The following is a 26,241-nucleotide window of genomic DNA, read 5'->3' as shown; positions in this document are numbered from 1 at the left end:
TTATGTTCCATTTGAAAGGCTGATGCTCGACTTGGTCTATTGTAGGTCACTACAACAAACCCACCCCCTCCCCCAAATATGCATTTATTAAAAATGCTCTTTAAACTAAGGACTCCTTCCTTTATATCTCATCACAGTTTTATTTTAAAGAACTATGATATCCAGTATTTTTCCATGAGAGATATTGATCGACTTGGTATCCAGAAGGTCATGGAACAAACATTTGATCTGCTGATTGGCAAGTAAGTAACTGTAACTGATGTCAGGGCAAACCCCCAGTGGGCAACACACTTTAGCCTGTTTCTTAAGGACAGCAGCTTTACTTTTAAAATAAAAAGCAAAAACATACACATAATTTTAAATAGTTCAGAAAGGCAAAATATGAAACACAGGTCATATTCTTCTTCTGGGGTTTTTGGGAGGAGGCTTCCTCTAAATCATTGCTTAGATCTTCTGTCTCATGAATTTTTCTTGATCTCCATCTTTAATGCTTATCTTCTGAGATGACAAGGATTTATTGTTTCAACTGTCCCATTCTTCCCAGTCTCACGATTGTTTCATATGAATTTTATGTTAAGCAAATCTTGGCAGTGTAGAAAGATGGCAGATGAATACTAATCAAACGGTAGTTTTAAGAGCATTTTCCCAATACCAAGTATTTACTTCTGGGTGATTAATGTCGGAATTGTTATCTGGTAGTATGTCATTTCGTAAGCTGTTAAGAAACTTAGTTGTTAGCTTCAGTCTTTGGACACTGGGGCTATAATGAAGTTAGAAATGGAAGATGTTGAAACTGCAGACCTAAAATTAGAGTTCACTTCAGCTGCTGTTAGGTTCAGAGAATAACATCAAGCCAATTTAAATCAGACTGTATCAGAGCCCAATCTCATCTAGAAATGAAGAAATCCCTCTATTGACAGTTATTAGTGTAAGAGGTTCTAATACCTAGGGTAAGGCAGAAATATACATTAGAGTTAGTCTGTCTGAGGCATGCAGAACAAATGGCAGTATCATGAAGTGGTAGGTAGGAAGTTAATATTGCCAATCTCAGTAACTTCCAAGAATAGAAAGCCTGGAAATGTATTAACAGCTTTATTAACAAAGTACCAGGACTAATAGCAACAAAATCAAGGAGTTGCAACCATGAGAAGGATGAGTGTCCAAGCACAACCAGTTAAGTATTATTTTATCCTCTTCCTTTCTAGGAGACAAAGACCAATCCATCTGAGTTTTGATATTGATGCATTTGACCCTACACTAGCTCCAGCCACAGGAACTCCTGTTGTAGGGGGACTAACCTATCGAGAAGGCATGTATATTGCTGAGGAAATACACAATACAGGTATGTAGCAACCAGGTCTGCAGCCTGTTAACAAAATAGGTAAATATGCTAGAGTCTCTTGCCTGCAAAGGATCTTTTCTGATATTCTACATCATTGCAGTTTGTTTTTGCTTGAACTTTTGTAGCGAAAAATTATATGGCCATGCTAATAAAAAAGGACTACTTTAGAGTCATGCTTGGACATGGCTCTTGCCAAATTACACTAAGGCAATAATGAGTAAAAAATTGTATATTTAAACAATTAAATACAAGAATAAATTGTCAAACTGATGCAGTTCTTTGTGTCTGAGTTATCTAAAGGCAGATTAAGATAAGAAGGCAAGACCAAGACTGTAATTTGCACTGTAAGAGGTTGGTTCGTTGGGAGTTGTGAATTTGTAGTTAAAGCTGATCTCTTCAAGAAATCTGCAAATTGGACAATATCTTGGGTCCTTTATGTAGGGTAGGTCTTGTACTAGAGCCTGATAGGATCTCTAATAAGGGGGATACAGTTAGATGAGAATGACTGATGGAAAGGGTACTAAGATGAATTCTACGTTATCAAGACTGGCTACTTTTCCAAAACTCACACTTGTTTGCAAACAGTTTCCATTTCTGTCAGAAAGCTTCTGGTTTTAAAGCTACTTCAAATGACCTTTCATTCCAAAATTTAAAGAACTACCAAATCATACTGCTTCAGTAACCATCTGATGGAACTAAGGTATGGATAGAGACCCCAGATTGAAAGGTTCAGGGCTATAGAGAACCCCTGACTAGATGGGATAGAAAGTGACATTGAGAAATGGTCTCCTTAGCGCCACAGCCTGCTAGAACCTTAGGCAGTACAGAAAGGCAGGTAGTACTGGTCTAATTCTCAGATCTGCAATCTTAGATGTTGCCAGTGGTCCTCAGGTTATTGGTCAGAGAACCTGGGAGTTCAATTCTCTGCTTTGCTTCCTAAAAACACCACTTTAGAGCAGGGGTTACAACCTCTAGCACTTATATGTGGCAGCGGCCATGGCCTGTCTCTTTGTTCCCATGCTACAATATTTTATTCCAAAAGACACTCATGGGGCTAGGCACAGTGGTTGATACCTATAATCCCAGTACTCTGGGAGGCCAAGGCAGGAGGATTACTTGACCCCAGGGGTTCAAGACCAGCCTGGGCAACATAGTGAGACCCTGTTTCTACAAACAATAATTAGCCAGGTGTCCCAACTACTTGGGAGGTTGAGTTTGCAGTGAGCCATGACTGTGCCACTGCAGTGTTATAATGCTGTCAACTGGATACCTAAAGCAGTTTGCTTAATTTAAAGGGTGGCAATAGTCTGGAAAGATAAGTCATGTATGTATTTCTAATACTGCAAACCTTGATTACCACTTCTGGGATATGCTAAAGGTGCAGGTTTAGTCAGTGGAAATCAAGAGACAAATCAGGAACACAGGTCCATGTGCAGGAAATGATGGAAATGCTACAGTAATACACCTGTTGGTTGCAGTTTGGCACCATACACTCAACTACACATTGCTAATAAGGGAAGATGCTGAATGGACATATGGCATTGAGCACATCATGTACTATAGTGTAATATCAATTAACCATTAGGTACATTCGCCTGTGTTTCCAGACTTTATGGCCACCCTAAATATTCTCAGATACTTGTATTCCTGAATACTAGCTTGTTCAGATCACGCTTCATCCAGAATAACCAACTAAAAAGTTAAATTCCACAGAGCAATGAGGCATTTAGAGGGGTGAGCATGTTAGCAGGTCTGGATAGGTTCTTCTGGTTTAAGCTTCCCTTCCACTTGCTCCAGGCCAAAGGAACAGTACTGAGAACTTCGACAGAAGTTCTCAAACCTTAACACAAGGTAACTGGAGTCCAAATAAAATAACTAACATATGGCTGAATCGTCTCTTGATCAAGTACAAGATACTGGGTCAGTCTGCTGGGAGACAAAAGATGTGTTAGATGTGGAACCTGCTTCCAGAGCTCAGGCCTGCAGGGGTGAGAATGAAGCTTGCAGTAATAAATACATTTCAGCGCATATGGTGTGGTGCTCTAACAGATACAGATAACATATTAGAGTTCAAAAGTGGGAATGGAGTTTAGCTAGTGAAAGTGGGAGATTGCCTCTGCCTTCATACTTGATTCATTTCCAGGCAGGCATCTGGAAGGTTCCTAGTCATACTAGGAACCTACATTTTGCCAACAAGCAGGATGAAAACCTCCCCCACCCAACACCAAGCCTTTTCCTTTTCCAGAAGGCCTGACAATTATGCCTATTATGTTAGTTGAACAAGGATGGTTTATTTAGTTATCTTAAAGGATTCTTTTAATCTACTGGAGCATAACAGTGTTTTAACTTAAATTCATGGCCAAGAGGATGAGGTGCAAGGGGCTTCCTGAAAATAGGTATTTTCTACTACAAAATGGACTCTCGTTTTTACCTTGGCTTGTTCTCCCTGTCCCAGTGGGATGACCCTCACTGAGAGTAGTAGCAAGGGAATTTGAGGTTTTGTCACACTTTGTTCTTCCAGGGTTGCTGTCAGCACTGGATCTTGTTGAAGTCAATCCTCAGTTGGCCACCTCAGAGGAAGAGGCGAAGACTACAGCTAACCTAGCAGTGGATGTGATTGCTTCAAGTTTTGGTCAGACAAGAGAAGGAGGGCATATTGTCTATGGCCAACTTCCTACTCCCAGTTCACCAGATGAATCAGAAAATCAAGCACGTGTGAGAATTTAGGATATACTGTGCACTGACATGTTTCACAACGGGCATTCCAGAATTATGAGGAATTGAGGGGACAGATAGATACAAAATGGTTGTCTGGGTCAATACTGCCTTAATGAGAACATTTACACATTCTCACAATTGTAAAGTTTCCCCTCTATTTTGGTGACCAATACTACTGTAAATGTATTTGGCTTTTTGCAGTTCACAGGGTATTAATATGCTACAGTACTATGTAAATTTAAAGAAGTCATAAACAGCATTTATTACCTTGGTATATCATACTGGTCTTGTTGCTGTTCTTTCACATTTAAGTGGTTTTCCATCTTTCCTCCCTCCTCCCACAGTTGGGCTACACAGTGCATCCCTGAACTGTTAGCCCACAGCAGCAATATGCTTATTCCATCCACATCCCTAACATCATGCATTCACAAGGTCAAAGTTCTGTCCACAAACCCTTCCCTATAGAAGTTCAATGGTTGCGAAAGAATTTGTAGTAAACCAGGCCTCCCAGGATGGCGAGCTCCAGTAAGATGATAATGGAAAGCAGCAGCTTGTTGGTTGTCACTCTACAAAGAGAAGCAAAGTGGGGAGTAGTCAGAAGTTTGGATAACCTTCCTTCTAAACATTTTGGGGTTAGACCTGGAACCACGGCTGGATACTCTGAGGCTGTTTGTTTGATCACACAGCCACTTACCAGGAAGTACTCACGAGGTTCTTTAGCTGTCATTTAGGGATAATACTGTCTACCTCACAGAAATGTTAAACTGAGACAATAAAAACCAAAGCATAAAAATGGATTCTGAAATGTGTCCAAATGGTAGTTACTTCCTTTAAAAATAGCTTTTCTAGAAAGAGGGGTTAGCTAGAAAAAGTAATCATATATACATCCAGCTCAGGATGGATCCGGCCCTAGGATAAGTAACTAGAAGCCTGGGTAATACCTTTCAATCCCTTGGAAACTTCTTCCCTCTGCCCTGTTTTTCCCTTTGCTCTCCTACCAACCCAAATGGATATGTTATAAAGGTAGTATAGGAGCTTAAAAATTTTACTATCTGTTGTTTACACAAAGAATCCAACCTCTAGTTCTCATGTTCACTCTAGGTTTCTCCCTATTCCACAAGGAATTTGTCACTGTAGGAAAATCCCACCCCTCCTGCTAGTTCCATGAGTGGGTTGTAGTTTTGTTTCATGCTAGGCCATCTGTGCCCAAGGTCACGTACAATACCCTCTTACCCCCAACTTCAACCTCAGTGGCAATATTTCTGCCCTGGATTTGTCTGTTAGCACTCAAGGATTTTGGTTTTTATTTTTGATAAAGACTACTTTATTGGTGGCAGTTAGTACAATTCAAATTTTGATCCTCAAAGAAGGACTTAGTTATTTATCAGACTAGGAGTCCATAGAGAGCTGAATGAAACTGAATCAAGTCACTGCTGTGATGACTGAAGTCAATCCTGTTTCTTGAGAAATGAAACCACAGCCAGCTGATGCATGGCATATGCTGTTTCACTGAGAATCATGGTGGCTCTATACAGGAGGTCATCAGCTCCACCACCCTTTAGATGCACTGGAATTCTGTTCTTCTCCTGAAACAGCTTGTGTTTTCTGGACCTTTATTTTCAAAATGCCTGTGTGAAGCAATGCTCATGGTCCTCTGGGCAACCTGACAGTGCCAGCAGATTCTGCAGCATCTTAGCTCAGTTACTGCCCACCAATCCTGACAACTCCCCAGGGTTTTATTTTTAAAAGTCTACTTCTTCCCTATAAGACAGAACTTCCAGAAAAGGAGCTGACTCCCATGAAGGGCAAGCAGAGCCAAAAGCAAGTACTATGCAGGTGAAAACTGCTTTCTAATCAAGATTTTACAAATATATTTCTTTTTTTTTTTTTTTTTTTTCGAGACGGAGTCTCGCTTTGTCCCCCAGGCTGGAGTGCAGTGGCACCATCTTGGCTCACTGCAACCTCCGCCTCCTGGGTTCAAGCAATTCTCTGTCTCAGCCTCCTGAGTAGCTGGGATTACAGGTGCCCGTCACCATGCCCAGCTAATTTTTTTGTATTTTTAATAGAGATGGGTTTCACAATCTTGGCCAGGCTGGTCTTGAACTCCTGACCTTGTGATCTGCCCGCTTCGGCCTCCCAAGGTTCTGGGATTACAGGTGTGAACCACCGCACCCGGCCGAGATTATACAAATATATTTCAAGGAATAGGAAGCTGTTATTCCTATGTGTTGCCTTCTCTAAAGAACATCAGCTGTGATTAAATCTTTTCAGTGGAGAAATTTTTCACTGCTCCAAGTCAAAGCAGTATATACTTTTAACAAATGATTTTATCCTGAGCTATTTAATTATCCAAGACCATATTCCTTAGTGTATTTATTCTGGTCTGCTGGGTGGTACTGAGTATATGGGGACTATGTGTCAACTGCTGAGGTGCTTTATTAGGACCTTTGTAAGTCACTATTTTAAGCTTTTTGTTTGAAAGCCATTGAGTTAAGAGAAATTTCATGACTTTAATAAAACTTACTTTCTGGACATTGAACGGAGAATCTTTCGACTTTTGCTCAAGTTTTCACTTGTGTTTACCAGCTGAGAAGAGAAAATAGTGATTATTTCCCTCTTTAAAAAGTATACTCTGTACAATTGAATATCCCTAGATTAACACTAGGCATTAAGGGATGTATGTTGAAAAATTCCAAGAAATCAAGCTAATTTAAATGATGGCCTTCGAGTGTAAGTAGAAGAACCTAGAAAGGACAAGATATTTTAGTACTCATCAAGTAGGCTTGGGAATCATCTTCCTAGGTTGCTACTGGGGATGGACTCCTGAGACTGAGCTAATCTTCTACCATGGCTATTCCAAAAGGGAAGGCTTCAAGTGTAGCCAGCAGACTAGACAGCCAGTGACTATAGAGCAACTAAAGATTTGAATTTCCTCAGCCAAATTCCAGGACAGCCTCTTGGGTTGGCATTTGTTTTTGTAGGCTGGCCTGTTACTACTTTTGGGATCTGGTTATCTTTTTTCTTTACCCTCTTAAGAGACAGTTGCATCGGATTGTGAAAAGGACCTCCATGGAACTTTCAGCTGCCTGCTACTAATCTGGACAGCTGGAGGATATTTCACCTCCAGCAGATGGCTACCTGCCATCTGTTCCCATTCCCCAGTGGCCTTGGTAAGCTGACCTCTCAGCTCATTCCTTGGCTTTTATTTCTTTGAAACAGGGTCTCACTCCATCACTCAGGCTGGAGTACAGTGCTGCAATCGTAGCTCACTACAGCCTTGACCTCCCATGCTCAAGCAATACCCCCACCTGTCCCCAAGTAAGCTGGGATCACAGGTGCATGCCACCATACCCTGCTACTTTTTTTGATTTTTAGTAGAGATGAGATCTCGCTATGTTGCCCAGGCTGGTTTCAAACTCCTAGGCTCAGGCCATCCTCTCACCTCAGCCTCCCAAAGTGCTAAAATTAAGGTGTGAGCCTGGCCTCTTGGGCTTTTAAATTCAACCAATCTACCCGGTATGTTCAAAAACCAAAACCCACACAATCTGAAAGCAAGTTACATTCTCCATAGCTTTCCTTGAATGTAGTACTTTATTGTGAATTTTCACTGAAGAGGGCAGGCATTACTCTGACTTAATGGAGAATTGTAGCTACTAAGAAAATCTACTCAAATCTTCACACTGAGCTAGTATTTTCCTGTCCAAATCTTGGCCACAGTATGTTTTTCAAATTGATTTGCCTTCGGCTATTAAGAATACAGCATTCAATTGGCAAATTGTATTAATTAAAAAATTCCAGCCAGGCACAGTGGCTCATGCCTGTAATCCTAGCGCTTTGGGAGGCCAAGGTGGAATGATTGCTCGAGCCCAGGAGTTCGAGAGCAACTTTGGCAACATAGTGAGACCCCGTTTTTACAAAAAATTAAAACAATTAGCCAGGCACAGTAGCACATGCCTGTAGTCCCAGCTACACATGAGGATCACTTGAGCCCAGGAGTATGAAGCTACAGTAAGTTCTAATTGCACTGCTGCACTCCAGCCTAGGTGACAGAGCAAGACCCCGTCTCTAAAAAACTAAAAAATTCCTACGTAGGTTAACTCATTTATGGAAAGGAAAAAATAAATGAGTTATTTTTCTGAGGCTCTCAGAGTGACAGTAGACTAGAGGTCCCTGATATAGTCATCATTTGGTTTAAATATTTGTTTTCTTTCCACAATGATCCAGCTTACCTTACTGGATAATCCTTAGAGATTTTTTTTCTCTATTACTTTTTTTTTTTTTTTACTTTTACTTAGATAATAGTAAAGGGTTATAGTCCAAGATTGAAGCATAATTTATAAATCTATAAACTGTGGTACTATTTTACGAAATCTGGAAAATAGCCTTGGCTCTAAATGACAGGGTATAAGTAGATGATGTTTTTGTAAGAATAGCAGAATACTCTTTTAGATGTGTGAAAAATTAAAATCTCAGATTGGAAGCTTTGAATCCTTAAGTGCCTTTTGACATATTATATCTCTTGCCAAAGAGAGAACACAGCCACTTTATCCTTATTAATTCCTGTAATCTTATAAGTGTAGAAATCAGGTTTCTTCCATCTTTTTTTCCCTTCACTGAAGCAAAAATTTCCAATGATGTCTAATTCTTAGGGGTAAAATTGCTTCTAAGGGAGATCTCTCGGCCAAGCAAACTAAAAATTGAGCAAAGCGGCCAGGCACAGTGGCTCATGCCCGTAATCCTAGCACTTTGGGAGGCCGGAGTGGATGGATCACCTGAGGTTAGGAGTTCGAGATCAGCCTGGCCAACATGGCGAAACCCCGTCTCTACTAAAAATACAAAAATTAGCTACGCATGGTGGCACAGGCCTGCAATCCCAGCTACTCAGGAGGCTGAGGCAAGAGAATCGCTTGAACCCAGGATGCGGAGGTTGCAGTGAGTGGAGATCACGCCACTGCACTCCAGTCTGGGTGACACAGTGAGACGCTATCTCAAAAATAAATAAATAAATAATAAAAAAATTAATAAATAAAAATTGAGAAAAGCATAAGAACTTAAAAAAGACTATTCCCTAAATACAGAACTGCTGTAGCTTTTGGTCTCAGTATGGTTTCCCGGTGCAGTGGCCTCCTAATTTCCCCATACTTGCCCCTTTCCCTGTCTGCCCAGACTTACTCTACTCTTGGTGCGTTCTAACTGGTCTCGTTGTTCCCCCAGCTCTTCTATGATTTCTGAGCCAATCTGGTCAGTCTCTGTGGCAATCCGATGAGAACGTTCAATACTTTGGGTGGCCCGGTTCAGGCTTTCAGTGCCTTGCAGCAGCATTGCCCTTTGAGACTGTAGCCGATTCTGAAAGGAGTATGGAAGAGAAATGTTAGACTTTTTCCATTATAAATTCATTGCCAGCATATTCCTCATGACCTTCCCCATGTTAGAAGGAATACAGTGAGCAATAATTTTCATTCCTTTTAAGGCAGAACCAAAGAAGCTAATGATTCTTTTTCAAGGTCACAGACTAAAGCAGAACCTGAAATGAATCAATAGGATCACAATACCCCCACTCCACTGTCTTTTACATTTACATGAGGCGAGGAAAGATGGATTAAAAATACTGGAGCACTTTCCCTGTGTTTGTGATGAATCTGAACTGGTTCATGTGTCTCCTGGACTATCAAATTCTGAAAGGTGGCAGCCCAGATGTGGGAGCTACCTGATTAATGCATATAGCCTGTAACTTCGATAGTGCTATGAGCAAACCAACTAAACTGCGCAGCCCTAGAAAAAGGTTAATTCACTGAAGATTCCCACTTGACTGGTACTGAGGACTGAAGGACCATGAACAAGCTATTCTGCTCTTCGTTTTACGTCTCCAGCACCTGGTATTTCCAGGTGGTCTCCCATCCAAGTACTAACCAGGCCTGACTCGCTTAGCTTCTGAGATTAGGCAGGTTTGGGGTGGTATTGCCTAGATGACTAAATTCTTCTTTTCAGCATCTAAAGAAATTTTGTAGAAGTCTGAGACATTACCACATTCTGGAAAAAACGTATGTGGTTACCCTCTTGGTGAGCCCCAAAAAGAACTTCACCTAAGGTCAAACAAAAAGCCTTGAGGCTGCCACACTGAGGGTGATTTGGTCTCAGGGAAATTAGTATCTGGGGCTTGAGCAAGCTTCCCCACCTGCCCTAATTTTCTAAATCCCCACCGAAGTTTTACTCCACCTGTAATCCTTAACACAGACAGCATGAAGACAAAAGTAGCCTTGTCAGGCCAGAATTAACAACCACTGACAGAAATGGAGGCAGCTCCAAGTTCTTAGCTGTTCAAAGTGCGCGTGCGCGCACACACACGCACACACTCAAAAGGAACCCAGCTCACAGAGACCTATTACAGAGCAGGTGACCACTGGCAGGACCATCAAGAAGCCAAAAGATTGGCTCCCAGAGCAGAAGTAGCAAGAAGCATTTTCTTTTTTTCCTTTTTTTTTTTTTTTTTTTGAGACAGAGTCTCGCTCTGTCGCCTGGGCTAGAGTACAGTGGCACGACCTCAGCTCACTGCAGCCTCTGCCTCCTCGGCACAAGCAATTCTGCTGCCTCAGCCTCCTGAGTAGCTGGAATTACAGGCAGCTGCCACCACGCCCAGCTAATTTTTGTATTTTTAGTAGAGACAGGGTTTCACCATGTTGGCCAGGCTGGTCTTGAACTCCCGACCTCAGGTGATCCACCGGCCTTGGCCTCCCAAAGTGCTAGGATTACAGGTACAAGCCACCGTGCCCGGCGCTCTGTAGCATTTTGACTTAATAAACGGCATACAGACCAGCAGATGAGGAAACCACTGAATGAGGTTCAAATAAAATCAGTTACGTTAGCACAAAGGAAGAAGGAAAAAGGTTTTCAAAATAAAAGATGCAGATTTTCAACTGAGTAGGCTAAAAAATGACCAAGAAAAGATCAGATCACATAAATGAACTTCAGACAGATTTGGAACAATAATTTTACTGAAGGTATGGATACCTAAATTATGTTTTAATAATTTCTGAAACTCATAATTTTAAAGCAAAATTGTTTGGACTTCCTCCCCAACTTTGGCAACATGACTAAAGTCACTTTTACAACTCCCACTTTAACCAGCTCCACCTGCCTGCCTTTTTCCAGTCTCCCTTTAAGTGATCTTCTGTCAGCTTCTAATCTGTGGTGATTCCTTGTGCATCCATTTGAAAATTTTAACTACTTCATTCTCAAGGGGTCTAGTTTTGGCACCAGCCATGTCAAGCCAGTATCATTCTGAATGTCTCTTAAACTACAATCAGGATGCATTGTGAAACAGGATTTGTTTAAAATTGGAGTATGAGCCTTTCTACCTCTGTTCAGTCTGGACTGGTGGGCCCCTTTCTATTTCTCTGCCATGCTACTTGCCAGAGAATTTCTACTTTGTGCTGTGTTTGTGGAAGACAGACCAAATGCAGCACATTTAATCGTTCAGACGTTTTATTCCTTTAACAATCTAGCTGCTCTAGATGGTTTCAGAATACAGATGTTCAATTAGTCCAATTTTATAAATCAGAATCCTGAAAGCCAGACAGGCAGTCTGGCTCACTTTCCATTACCACAGAATAAAAAGAAAGTTCCTTCTCGAGAAGCGCCCTGCATTGGTTACTGTATCTCAGTTGTTGGGCCATCTTGACATTAAGGTAAAGGAAAGCTTGGATTGATTGTGTAACAATATTCTGATAAATTAGAAACCTAACTGAATTTTCCAGGCATACCTGAGAAAGTGATTCTAAAATTTATATGAAAGAATAAAAAAGATCAAGGAGAAAAGAAATTAGATCAATGGGTCAGAATACAGAATCCAGATAATAAGAATAGGTAACACTTATATACTACTACATATAAAGCACTGTTTTTTTTTTTTTTTTTATTGTAAGACTGTATTATATTAAGGATAAAAAGAAATCTAAATATGCATATGGTTCAAAAGGCCTGCATTAAATAGGGCAGATACCAAGGGGATAACAGGACCTGGATGCAGAAAAGAGGATAAGGGTGAAAAAAATGAAACAAGAGTCTAGTATACATTGATAACATGAAATACCCCAACAACATAGGCCCTTAAGGAAAAAAAAAAACAACAACAGCTAAAACTTACCATATGCTCATTCTCTAGAGCATATATGCCATATTTCATGTCTCCTCGGCCTCCAGGTGTGGCTGTCAAAGGTGTGCTTCTCACCTCCCGATGGAGTTTAGCAAGGTCCTTCCGGTAGTTTCGAAGCTTAGACATCATGGGGTTACGGAAAGACAGGGGTGCATAACGTAGTTCCTCCTCCATCTCTGCCAGCTGGGAAGGCAGAAAGTAGTGAGTGGATAGCCTGGTTCTTCCCTCACTCATTTGGAAATATGTCTAGTTTGGACTAATCAAACCACTTATTTATTTGGACTACACCAAGCAAATAACCATATGCTCCACGAGGCAGGGACCATGTCTGGCATGTTCCTCTCATTCTGAATGCCTGGCGTACTGCCTAGCAAGCACAGAGCAGGCCTTCAAAACATATGAACTGAATGAATGAATGGAAAAACAGGAAGTACTTTATAGCTTACTAAACATTTTTATATACATTCTCCATTTAATCCTCACAAGTCAATAAGGTAGGAAATGCTCCATTTCATATAAAAAACTTAAAGAAACCTGCTCAAGATTACACAAAAAGAAGGAGTCCGGGCCAGGCACAGTGGCTCACACCTGTAATCCCAGCACTTTGGGAAGCCAAGGCAGTAGGATCATCTGAGCACAGCCTGGGCAACATAGCAAGACCTCATCTCTATTAAAAAAAAAAAAATTAAACAGAAAAGGAGTCAGCGTTCAAAATCTTCAAATTCTCTCAGCTCTCTTTAATATACCAAGTTTTTAGCCTGGTATGATTGAACACTGCCATCAAAAAGTGCTTTGAAGTCTACTGTACTAAAAGTGATAGGGGTCTGGCATCAGGGTTCTTCCCTTCTCCTGCTCCTCTTTCTGAAATCAATTAAGTTTGTCTCTAGGTCAGAGACAACCAGGGGCCTACCCTAGAGCAGGGTGCTTTAGGGGAATCAGACTTCTATTTTTCTGGGATAAGTAAAATGTAACACCTGGACATGTTCACAAGCGGCCCTAAATTATTTTCATCTGCCTGGAATGGTCAGAATAAGATTATTACTTTTGTTGAGTTTGGAGAAAACAAGTATCTGAGCATCAAACAAATCAGTAGTAGCTAGAAGATTTTAAAAATGCTACCAAGGTATTAACTAAAACAGGAGAATGGCTACAAACAGGTATCACGGATATGCCCAGCTGCACACAGGTACTAAGAAAAGCTCCTAGTACCCCCACCATTAGGAAGAAAATAGTTTCCACAGTCTGGTGGCCTGGTCTTTCTTAAAACAGATGCAAAACAGAGAAAAGGATGCAGATGTGCTTCCTTCTCAGAACTTCACTGTGATAACTGGGAAACTGAACAAGCAAGAAGGAAGTTCGCTGGCCAAAAGAGAATTTTTTCTCTATCTGCTCTGGGGTAGCAAATACAGGGGCAATTATTTCTGCAGAGTACTAGCAGGGACCAGAATTTTGGCCCCAATCTTAATGGGTTTGCTGAAGCTAGAGTATAATGAGATGGAGTCAAAGAACTCTTGCTTCCATAGGGCTGGAGCGAAAAAAAAAGAAAAGCCACAGGTGAAGAGAAGCAGTTGTTAAACTGTTCAGTAAACTGAACCAACTTCTGACAAACTTTGGGTGCCAACTGACACTCATGCATGTCTTGCCTGAGATACCAAGTCCAGCTACTACGTTGTCTTTTAAGGCAGAAAGGGACATGGTTAGAATTACCTCTAAACTACATTTTCTGTGACAGTAAGTTTAACAAAGAACAGTAACTTTTTTTTTTTTTTTTTTTTTTTGAGGCAGGGTCTCGCTCTGTCACCCAGACTGGAGTGCGGTGGTGCAATTGTGGCTAATCACATGCTTGACCTACCAGGCTGAAGTGATCCTCCCACCTCAGCCTCCTGAGTAGCTGGGTCCAGAGGCATGCACCACCACACCTTGGTAATTTTTTTTTTTTTCTGGTAGAGATGGGGGATCTCCCTAGGTTGCCCGAGCTGGTCTTGAACTTCTGGCCTCAAGTGATCCTCCCACCTTGGCATTTCAAAGTGTTGGAATTACAAGCATGAGCCACTGCACTGACCAGTAACCCATCTTAATGGCCAGCTCTTAAAAACAGATTTTAGGCCGGGCGCAGTGGGTCATGCCTTGTAATCCCAGCACTCTGGGAGGCCGAGGTGGGCAGATCATGAGGTAGGAGATCGAGACCATCCTGGGTAACACGGTGAAACCCCGTCTCTACTAAAAATACAAAAAAATCAGTCGGGTGTGGTGGTGCCCACCTGTAGTCCCAGCCACTCGGGAGGCAGAGGCAGGAGAACGGCGTGAACCCAGGAGGTGGAGCTTGCAGTGAGTCGAGATTGCGCCACTGCAATCTGTTGCCTGGGCGACATAGCAAGACTCCGTCTCAAAAACACAAACAAGCAAAAGAAACAACAGATTTTAAAAGACTGCTTGGGTAAAAGTATGAGAATGCCCTCACTACTCACATCAGCAATATATTACCAAAGAGTCATATTTCACGAGCGTCTTCAGGCTTTACCCATTTGTGTTTGTCAAACCCCCTCAACAACCATCCCCATCAACTGGCTTCATTTAGTAAGAAATAGTCAAAATCAAGATCAATGGACAGGAACAGTTAATCTGTGATCAGTTCATAGCATTACTTCTGGAAAAGACCAACACTAGGTAGAAGAAACAAAATTTGTTCCTTGTTCTCACCGTTTCATTTGCTTCCTGTTGCTTTTCATCAAAATCCCTGATCAACTTCTTCTTCTCTTCTAGAAAAGATAGATAAGTTTCAAATGCTTATTACTATTTCCACACATTTGTCCTTTGTGTTTAGCTTATTTCACTTAGCATAAAGTCAAGGTTCATCTATGCTGTAGCATGTATGGGGATATGGTCTTTTACAGCTACGTATTTTTCAATGTGACTCCTAAACACAAGCCAGCAGCACTTCCACCAACTAAAGAGCAATCTTTTTTTTCTTTTGGAGACAGAGTCTCACTCTGTCACCCAGACAGGAATGCAGTGGCTCGGTCTCGGTTCACTGCAACCCCTGCCTCCCAGGTTCAAGCAATTCTCTTGCCTCAGCCTCCCAAGCAGCTGGGGTTATAGGCACCCACCACCATGCCCAGCTAATTTTTTTTGTATTTTTAGTAAAGACAGGGTTTCGCCATGTTAGCCAGGTTGATCTCAAACTCCTGACCTCAAGTGATCCATCCACCTCAGCCATTCTACTGCAAAAGAGAACAGATGAGCTGGACTTATGAAGAAATGGCCTGTGGGTATTCAGTTGCTGTCCTGAGATTTTCTTAGATGATTTGTCTACTCTGATTTTCATCTTAAGACCTGACTTGTTTTTGAGACTGTGCCTCACTCTGTTGCCCAGGCTGGACAGCAGTGGCATCATCTCAGCTCACTGCAACCTCCAACTCCCGGGTTCAAGTGATTCTCGTGCCTCAGCCTTCTGAGTGGTGGGATTACAGGAGTGTGCCACCACACCCAGCTAATTTTTCTATTTTTTTGGTAGAGAGGGGGTTCCACCATGTTGGCCAGTCTGGCCTCATGTAGTCCACCCACCTCGGCCTCCCAAAGTGCTGGGATAACAGGCGTGAGCTACTGCACCCGGCCAAGCCCTGACTTTTGAATCCAATCCTACATAAGATGTAATGTCACTGTAATGCTTTATATGGATTTACATTTTGTTAACCACAACAACATCTAATGTCAGTTGTATCTTTTTTTTTTTTTTGAGACAGAGTTTCACTCAGGCTGGAGTGCAGTGGCATGATTACGGCTTACTGCAGCCTCGACCTCCCAGACTGAAGCAATCCTCCCACCTGCTCAAGCAATTCTCCTGCCTCATCCTCCCAAGTAACTGAGACTACAGGTGCAAGTCACCACATCCAGCTAATTTTTTTTTGATAGAGATGGGGCCTCACTATCTCATGGCAACCTCATAAGTTGCTGAAGCTGGTCTTGACTCCTGGACTCAGGCAATCCTCAACCTCAGCCTCCCAAAGTATTGGGATTACAGGTGTGAGCTACCACACCTGTCCATGTATCCTACTTTTTAAGTGACCATAAATCATTTTGGATGCATATGTTCTATAATCTCAACTTGAGACCAAGTTCCTCTGAAACACATAAATTTATTTTGTCATTTTTACTATGCCATAGATCCTAGAACTATAAACCTCCTTAGATGTGGCTACTGCCTGAAAGCGCAAATGACAACACACTCTTTACTACGTCTCATTCATTGTTGTGTGACACCCCCTTAATATACACAAGATACTCCAGACATTTTCCTCCATATTACTCACAAAACCCATGGCTCTGTTTGTTGTTTAAAAAAAAAGGTAGGGGAAGGTTCACCATGGCAAGCGGTATGACTCTTGACCATCTATGATGTAACTGAAATGAGCACCAAAGCAGCTATTACTATCTGTGAGGGGGCTGTATTCTTAGCTACCAGTACTGAAATAATACCTACAGTCAAAAATGGCTACTTCCATGGAGCAGTATTGTATCACTTTGTAATAAGCTGTCCCAAAAGTGCTGAGCATCATCACTGCTCTGAGTCCGCACATCTCCAAATTCAGGCATGCTCACTCCTGATCCAAGCCAGACAGTAGGAAGCAGTACTGTACACATACGTACATTCCCTTCCTAGCTCGTTCCTTTCCTAGATTTTTCTACAACTGTGTTTAGTCATAAAGTCTCCTCCTTTATTCTTCCTTTGTTAATGGGTATGAAAATCTGCATTCTCAAGAGGCAAATTCTAGAATGATTCCAGGAAAGTAACTACATAAATGAAAGGGGGAGAAGAAGACCACAGAACCTCTCTCCTTTCACTAACTTCTGTGTGCTGGAATATTCCATTTCCTACCTGATTTCATAAAACACATTTCCTCTTATGAGTGCTCTATAACTTAACATACTTTAAAAGAACTTCACTACATTTATGAGATCCTTTCTGGACTTCTAAGATTTAAAACAAACAAAACAGAAGCCTTTGAAATCATTTCTTATGATAATAAAGCCAGGGAGGCAGATAATTCAAGAAGCTGATCTCTACCCAACTGAGAGGGATAGACAGCTGCTTTTCAAAAATTCTTCAGGCTCAGAATTATGAAACCAATGAATGCTAGAGCTAGGATGTACCTCAGCAATCATCTAGTCTAACTTCCTGCCTTTACCGCTGAGGACGCTAGACCCTGGAGAAACTGAGTGCCTCCCCAGTCATCGGAACAGCAAATGTATGGCAGCACTAGTTCTGGAGTGCAAGTCTGCTGACTCCCAGTCCAAGGCTTTTCTGTACAGTAAACAACTGTATACTGTACACAACTGAGGGGCATTTTTGTGCGCCCAGGGTATAGCCTTTACCAACTGGAAAAAATTTGCTTAAAAAACAAAAAACCTCTTCCTCTTTTTAGGGAGTTAGAATTGATGTCACAATCAACTACAAACAGCAAGGTGGCATCCTGGGGAGAATGCGCACCATGAGCAAGAATGAACCACTTCAAATACCATTATCCCCCACCCCACAAGCCTGCCCAAATCAGTCACATGTGAGGGACTCTCTGGGACCAACTCTGTCTCCTTTGGGAAACTGAGTGGATGCTGACATGGAGTAAAATGGAAACAGCTCTGAAAAACAGAACTACAGAAAGCCTACCTTAATGTCTGACCAAGGTGAGCAGCCTCTCTTCCTTATGGGGGTTTGAATTTCCAGTCCAAGAATGCCTACTCTTGGCCCTTTAAAGTTGTGGAAATAACTTCAGTTTCACCAGCTCATAAATATGTGGTTACTTTGCTTTTGGCGCCTCACTGTGGCAAAATGGAGGACTTACACCCTTTATTTCTATACCGTAACAGTTGACTAGATCCCACACCATGCAGGAGTTAAAAACAACAGATTCCTCTCAACCAACCTGTTTCCTCATCTGCAAATAGGGACTATAAAACTACTGACCTCATAAGGGTTGTTTGAAAGGGTTAAAAGAAATAATACACATAACATTCACTTAGCAAGTGCCAAATATAAAGGCTCAATAAATAGGAACCACCATTGTTTCTGAAAGTAAATACTTACGAAAACCTAAGAGCAAACACAAAATTCAGTAGAAAATATGAGGAGTTAGAATAGTTGAAATTCTACAGTCTGTAAGTAATTGGTGTTTATCGGCCAGCTGACTACAGTACTCCATAGTGATTATTTTTTCTGGCTCCGAAAATAATAGGGTCTTGTGTTATACATACTGATCTAAATGATTTAAAATGGAAAACTTTGAATATTTTTACGATACCCATTAAGACATATGGAGAGACGTCTTCAGGTATGACAAAAACAAAACTAGAAACCATGACCACAGGCATTTAACATTATTGATTAGATTAAGAAATTATAGCACATTATAGTACTCCAAAGTAATTGGAGAGACCTCTTCAGAGGTTGTAAAACCAAGACTAGAAATTATGGCCATAGGTACTTAATGAGATATTAAATGGATTAATAATTATTGTATGTGGTAATGGACAGTCACTGCCACAAAAACTTCCTAAAATAGGACACATTGTCTCTAATATCCTTCAAAGGCAGAAAGTGAATGGAGACTGTACTTTGGAGAAATACTGTTTTTGTTGTTTTAATAGGTAGAATATACCCATTTTTAAAGTCATGAAAATGCAGACAACAGTAGAATAGAAACAAATCACAATCATATATTAATATTTTCTTTCCAACAATTCACATTATTCACATATTCCATCATCCAACAGATATCTATGGAGCACCTAGTCTGTGCTAGGTACTGTTCTGGTGCTTAGGAAACACAGTGAAAAAAAGACATAATATTGAGCTTATATTCTAGCTCAGTGGCTTTCACACTTGGCCTTCATCAGAAACCCCCTGGAGGGCTGTGAAAACACACTGCTTGTCAAAAGTTTCTGATTCAATAAGTCTGGGGTTGGGCCCAAGAATTTGCATTTCTAACAAGTTCCCAGATGATGCTGATGCTGCTGGTTCATGGACCACAATGAAACCACTGTCCTAGTGAAAGGAAGACAAACAATATACTGTAAATATCATAAATGTACTAAGTGTCTAATACGTCAGAAAACAAGTGCTCTGGAAAAAAAAAGAAAAAGGTAGGAGTAGTTGTATACAGGGCTGTTATTCTTAGTTTTCATTTAAATAACACAGCTAGTAGTTCTATTATCTATATTAGCCGTATTCTAAGGACTTTACATATATTAACTCATTTACTCCTCACAAAAACCCTATGAAGTAGACACTAAGATTTATCCCCATTTTGCAGGGAAAACTAATTGGGTTAAAGTAACCTGTCCAAGGTCACACTGCTACTAAAAGGTGGATTTAAACTCAGGCAATCTGGCTCTGTAATTCTTGCTGTTAAATATTATACTATATGCCCTCTCAATTCACATATTTCCTCATAAATGTTTTATTGTTAATTTTAGAGACAAAGTCTTGCTCTGTCACCCAGGCTAGAGTGCAATGATATGATGACAGCTCACTAAAACTTCAAACTCTTAGACTCAAGTGATCCTCCTGCCTCAGCCTCCTGAGCAGCTGGGACTACAGGTGAGCAGCACCACGCTCAGCTAATATATATATATTTTTTTGTAGAGCTAGGTCTCACCATGTTGCCAAGGCTGGTCTCCAACTCTTGGCCTCATGTAATCCTCCTGCCTCAGCCTCCCAAAATATTGGGATTACAGGCATGAGCCACCACACCAGAATATTGGGATTACAGGCATGAACCACCACACCTGGCCCCCATATTTAATTAAATTAATTAATTAATTAATTTATTTATTTATTTTTTATTATACTTTAAGTTCTAGGGTACATGTGCACAACGTGCAGGTTTGTTACATATGTATACATGTGCCATGTTGGTGTGATGCACCCATGAAGAAATACTCTGTGAGGCTAGAATGGACATATATTATGTCATGATCTCTGTTCTCCAGGTACCTTTGATATTCTCATCCACAACCCAAACTCTGCTTCTCTTCTTATGTTTCTTATTTAAGTTCATCATTCACCCAGTTGACCAAGTGAAAAAATGCAGACACCCTGGAATCTTTCTCCCTCACTCCTCATATCCACTGAAGCTGGTTAATTTCTGCTTCAAAACCACCTCTTGGGCCGGGTACTGTAGCTCACACCTGTAACCCCAGCACTTTAAGACGCTGAGGTGGGTGGATCTTAATTAAGCCCAGGAATTCGACAATAGCCTGGACAACATGGGAGACCCTTACTAAAAATACAAAAAATAAGCCAGGCCTAGGGGCATGTGCCTGTGGCCCCAGCTACCCAGGAGGCTGAGGTAGGAGGATCACTTGAGCTTGGGAAGCCAAGGCTGCAGTGAGCAGTGATGGTGCCACTGCACTCCAGCCTGGATGACAGGAGGCAGGAGTGAGACCCTGTGTTAAACGAATTCCTGTGTTACCAAGGCAACTGCCCAAAAGGCTCTTAACACAGTCCCCTATACGCAGATTCTTGTGCTCTCTCTCGTCCTCTGTCTAGCCATTAATGCCCTCCTTCTAAAAGAAAATCCACATCAGTCAACTGCTTTAAGTCCTTTACTGACCTTCCATATCAAGTCCAAATGTCTCGATGTCACACTAAGATCCCCTCACAATCTGGCTGTTTCACCTGCCCCATCTACTACTACTTTCCCATATACATTCTAAGCTCCAGAGTTGGGGGTATTCCATTTTTTTTAACTCCTGTGTTGTCTCTTTGCATTTCCCCTGCTTAGCAAACTCCCATTCAACCCCTTATATTTCAGTTTGAAGTTTTTTGAAGCTTCCCTCTCTTCCCCATGCTCAAGTTCAGCCTTTTTTATGGTCTCTGAGAACTTTATTTTCGGATTAATCACACTCTTTATTGTAAGTTTGTTTACTTTTTTTTTTTTTGAGATGGAGTCTCACTGTTGCCTGCAATCTCCACATCCTGGGTTCAGTTGATTCTCCTGCCTCAGCCTCCTGAGTAGCTGGGACTACAGGCGCATGTCACCACACCTAGCTAATTTTTGTATTTTGAGTAGAGACAAGGTTTCACCATGTTTGCCAGGATGGTCTCTATCTCTTGACCTTGTGATGCGCCCGCCTAGGCCTCCCAAAGTGATGGGATTACAGGCATGAGCCACTGTGCCCTGCTGTTTGTTTCTTTTTCAGATAAGCACTCTGGAAGTCCTCAGGGCCCAGACAGTGGCTGATACATAATAATTCTCAGTGTTTATTGAAAAATAACTTAATTCAATTACACAGCATAAGTTACATGCAAGGGCTGTATTATGTACATTATGCTGTGCCTAATAATTTATGATGGGCATTAAAGTGCTGAAAACTTTATGATGTGGTCTCTGAACTAGAAAAAGAGGGATTCAGATGAGGCACCATGTGTTTGCTTAGATAAATTCAATTTATTCAACAAATATTTATTGAGCAGTGTGAACGAGGTAGTGAATAAGAGGTAAAGTTGTTGGACTTCTTATTACAATTCTAGGGATATGTATATACTTTATTTACAACTATGTCTGTTGCCAGCAACTTAGAATATTTTGTGGTTGGGTAGAAATTCACCTATTTCTGCCGAGCACAGCGGCTCACGCCTGTAATCTCAGCACTTTGGGAGGCCGAGGCAGGTGGATCACTTGAGGTCAGGAGTTTGAGACCAGCCTGGCCAACATGGTGAAACCCCATGTCTACTAAAAATACAAAAATTAGCTGGGTGTGGTAGCAGGCGCCTGTAATCCCAGCTACTTGGGAGGCTGAGGCATGACAATCGCTTGAACCCAGGAGGTGGAGGTTGCAGTGAGCTGAGATTGTATCACTGCCTGGGTGACAGAGCAAGACTCTGTCTCAAAAAAAAAAAAAAAAAAAAAAAAAAAAAAATTCACGTATTTCCGACTGTCCTCTTTGCAGGATGGAGAAAAAGGCTGGGGAGATAACAAACGTGAATGTAACTATCTAAGCTTTATGTTGCTATAACAGAATAGCTGAGTCTGGGTAATTTATAAAGAAAAGAAACGCATTTCTCAGAGTTCTGGAGGCTGGGAAGCCCAAGGCTGAGGGGCCTGATTCTTTCAAGGGCCTTCTTACTACCCATGGGTCACCCTATGGCAGAAGGTGGAAGAGCAACAGATCAAGAGAGCAGGCAAGCAAGAGAGGGCTGAACTAACCCACTCTCTCAGCAACCAACCCACTCTCAGGATAACAATCCAATCCCTGAGGATGGAGCCCTCATGGTCTAATCATTTCTTACGGGTCCCACCTCTTAACATGATTAAAATGGCAAATAAATTTCAACATAAGTTTTAGAGGGGACATTCAAACCATAGTAATAATGAATTCAATTTTCTATTTTTCAAGCAATGTTCTTTTGCATTATTTAGCCTTATAGAAATGGGCATTGCAAAAATTAATTCAGTGCCAGGTTGAAAGTGCAGTCTACTTTTTTTTTTTTTTTTAGACAGAGTCTTGCTCTGTCATCCAGGTTAGAGTGCAGTGGTGAGATCTTGGCTCACTGCAACCTCCAGCTCCAGGGCGCAAATGATCCTCCCACCTCAGCCTCCCCAGGAGGTGGGACTACAGGCATGCACCACAATGCCTGGTTAATTTTTGTATTTTTTGTAAAGATGAGGTTTCACCATGTTGCCCAGGCTGGTCTCAAAATCCTTCAACACAGCAATACTCCTAACTCAGCTTCCCCAAGTGCTGGGATTACAGGTGTGAGCCACCACGCCTAGCCTGCAGTCTACTTTTCTTTTCTTTTTTTTTTTTTTGAGACAGAGTCTTCTCTGTTGCCCAGACTAGAGTGCAGCGGCACGATCTCGGCTCACTGCAACCTCTGCCTCCTGGGTTCAAGCAATTCTCCTGCCTCAGCTTCCTGAGTAGCTGGGATTACAGGCAACTGACACCATGCCTGGCTAATTTTTGTATTTTTAGTAGAGATTGGGTTTCACTATGTTGGCCAGGCTGGTCTTGAACTCCTGATCCTGACCTCAAGTGATCTGCCCGCCTCTGCTTCCCCAAGCACTGGAATTACAGGTGTGAGTCACCGTGCCCTGCCTGCAGTCAACTTTTCAATCACATAAATCAGATCCCACAATGCTTCTGCACAATATAGTTTAATTGCATCCCATCATATTTAGAAAAAGGCACAAGGGCCGGGCGCGGTGGCTCAAGCCTGTAATCCCAGCACTTTGGGAGGCCGAGATGGGCGGATCACGAGGTCAGGAGATCGAAACCATCCTGGCTAACACGGTGAAACCTCGTCTCTACTAAAAATACAAAAACCTAGCCGGGCGAGGTGGCGGGCGCCTGTAGTCCCAGCTACTCTGGAGGCTGAGGCAGGAGAATGGCATAAACCCGGGAGGCGGAGCTTGCAGTGAGCTGAGATCCGGCCACTGCACTCCAGCCCGGGCGACAGAGAAAGACTCCGTCTCAAAAAAAAAAAAAAAAAAAAAAAAAAGAAAAAAGAAAAAGGCACAAGTCTTTCACCATGGTCCACAAGGCCCTACATGGTCTGGCCCTGCCTACTTCTCTCCTTTGCTCACTTCATCCCAAACACATGGAACTTCCTGCTCCTCGTTGAACACACCAAGCTCATTTCTGCTTAAGGGCATTTGCAGTGCTATTCCCTCCTTCTGACACTTACTTCTCCCAGATTTCTGGTTTACTCCCTCTCTTCATTCAAGTCTCAGTTCAAATGCCATCTCCTCAGAGAGGACTTTCACAACCGCCCTATTTAAAACTGAAGTCCCAAGGAAAGCAGATCGCTTGAGGTCTGGAGTTAGAGACCAGCCTGGCCAACATGGTGAAACCCCGTCTCTACTAAAAATACAAAAAAAATTAGCCAGGGGTGGTGGCGCAACTGCAATCCCAGTTACTCCAGAGGCTGAGGCAGGAGAATTGCTTCAATCTGGGAAGTGGAGGTTGCAGTGAGCCGCGATCGTACCACTGCACTCCAGACTAGATGACAGAGTAAGACTCGGTCTCAAAAATAATAATAATAATAAAATAAAACTGAAGTCCCATCCCTTGTTCCTTTACTCTGATTTTCCTGTATTCTTTAACACTGCCGCTTAATAGTTATATATTGTTTATCACCTACCCACTAGAATGGGGACGTGCATGTCTTTTTCACTGTAATTTGCAATATTCACCAGCACCTAGAACAGTGCCTGGCACACAGCAGCCTCACAATAAATATATATTAAATACATGCATTTCATTCTCACCAGAGTCATTCAATTCCTATGACCTTGAGTAATTCGTTGAGCAAACACTCAGGCTCTGACCCTTAAATAAAAGCAATAAAACAAAGTTTTGTCCTTGCTATCAAGTTCTATATATCCAGAGGCCAAGAACTATATATAGCAGGTCTTCCTATGGATCTAGGGCCGGAAAACTCTAGCTCCTCCAGACAAAACTTGTAGCAACCTGAACCATGAAATTAAGGGGTAGTAAATAGTCTCAGCAGTAAAAACGTTCAAAACAAGACCACATCTAAATGCCACAATAAGGTTTTAAAGGCCAGCTCTCTACCCTCCAATAACAGGTATATACCAACACCCCAAATTATGACTCCTTTGGGTTTTTAACCCTTTTTCTGTGCTACAGATCCTCTGTCAGTCTGGTGAAAACTAGACCTGTCTTAAGACTAGTGCTTCCAAATGCATAAAACAAACAAAAACAGCTACGAAAGAAGCCCATGCTACATTACAGGACCGCATATGTAAAAGCCCCTCTGCTTTGTTTGCCGCAGTGAAAAAAAACGAGAAAATGTGGAAGGCCATAGAAAGATCCCAGGGAACTGAACCCCGCGTCCCCGGGCGCGTCCCCAATTCACTCTCAGTGGCAGGGAGACTGGGGCTGCGACCCAGCCAGCCCTAGGGGGCGTGTCTGAGGACGCGGAGGGAGGAGACGCGGGCCCGGGTCTGGGAGGAAGGTGGGGGAAAATTCCAAAGCGCGCGGGGCAGCGCTCCCCACGGCGTGGCCCACCCGCGCCTCACCGGTCCCAGCAGTCCCCAGCAGCCGCTCGGGCACCCCTTGTAGGTCTTCATGGAGGCCGCGGAAGATCTCGTGCAGCTTTTCGAAATGCTCCGAGGAGGCGGCGGAGGCGGCCATGGCGCAGGACGCGCTGGAGCAGCGGCCACCCAGATTCGGGGCTGTGGGCCCTCTCCTAGCCCGGCGGTCAGCCACCCAGCCCCGTGGCCATAACGGCGACCGCCGCACCACCGCTGCCCAGGACGAGGCTCTTCCGGGGCCGCGGCAGGGTCCTCCCGAGCCGGAACGCCCACCCTCTCCAGCCCGTGATTGCGGGAACGCCGGCGCGAAAGCCTGACGGGAAGGCGGGAGACTGCGCGGCTTAGGCGACTCCTGAGGGAGCGAGCGGGACTAACGGCAGTCGCAGAGCCCGAGAAGTGCCCGGTCCGGGGTGGAGAAAGGCCGCAAAGAAAGGGCCCTAGGGGACCTGCGGGACGGGCAGCTCGGCCGCCTTCCTCCTGGGCCCCGCCGGCCGGCCAGGGGCGGGCGCTGCAGTGCACGCCGGGGTTTGTAGTTTGACTCGGAGAGCGTCTGGTCCCGGAGTCGCGCGTTGCCCGGGGTGCCAGGTTTAGCCCGGTGCCCGATTTGATGTGTGTTTGCGTCTAGACGTCGTCTTCACTGTCATCGCGCTTTGCTTTGCCACCCTGACCCGAATTCCTCATTTCGCGTTTGACTGAATGTTAGCTTTCAGCCCTGGAAAGATAGCCGGGCCGGGGGCTCTGCCTGCAGTCGGGAGGTGGAGCACTTTTCCTGGAAGGCCCAGCGGCTCCCCAAGCTTTCAGAAGTGGCGCCCGGCCGGGCGAGTGGCTCGCGCCTGTAATCCCAGTACTTTGGGAGGCCGAGGTGGGAGGATTGCTTGAACCCAGTAGTTCGAGACCAGCCTGGTCACAATAGCGAGAGCACTACCGGAAACCCAAAATAGGAGCCGGGCATGGTGGCGCACACTTTTGGCCCC

The 26,241-nt window shown here is 42.9% G+C and overlaps 2 protein-coding genes across 2 annotated transcripts in view; one reads left to right on the top strand and one right to left on the bottom strand.

The window, feature by feature from the left end:
• ARG2 (arginase 2) overlaps positions 1 to 4,857 on the top strand; it is a 34,929-nt gene extending 30,072 nt beyond the window's left edge. The window contains exons 6-8 of the mRNA XM_010366663.1: positions 138 to 242; positions 1,206 to 1,342; positions 3,864 to 4,857. Of these exons, the coding sequence (XP_010364965.1) occupies positions 138 to 242; positions 1,206 to 1,342; positions 3,864 to 4,069 (448 nt within the window). The 3' untranslated portion in view covers positions 4,070 to 4,857. The remainder of the gene's footprint in view (positions 1 to 137; positions 243 to 1,205; positions 1,343 to 3,863) is intronic.
• VTI1B (vesicle transport through interaction with t-SNAREs 1B) lies at positions 127 to 26,241 on the bottom strand. Its single transcript, XM_010366674.2, has 6 exons — positions 25,253 to 26,241; positions 14,913 to 14,971; positions 12,204 to 12,395; positions 9,233 to 9,406; positions 6,585 to 6,646; positions 127 to 4,626 (listed from the first exon to the last, which is right to left on the bottom strand). The coding sequence occupies exons 1-6, from the start codon at positions 25,365 to 25,367 to the stop codon at positions 4,530 to 4,532; spliced, it is 699 nt and encodes a 232-aa protein (XP_010364976.1). The 5' UTR covers positions 25,368 to 26,241; the 3' UTR covers positions 127 to 4,529.

Source organism: Rhinopithecus roxellana, chromosome 5 (assembly GCF_007565055.1).
Source record: "Rhinopithecus roxellana isolate Shanxi Qingling chromosome 5, ASM756505v1, whole genome shotgun sequence".
Classification (NCBI taxonomy): domain Eukaryota; kingdom Metazoa; phylum Chordata; class Mammalia; order Primates; family Cercopithecidae; genus Rhinopithecus; species Rhinopithecus roxellana.
This window is presented reverse-complemented; position numbering and strand designations above follow the sequence as displayed.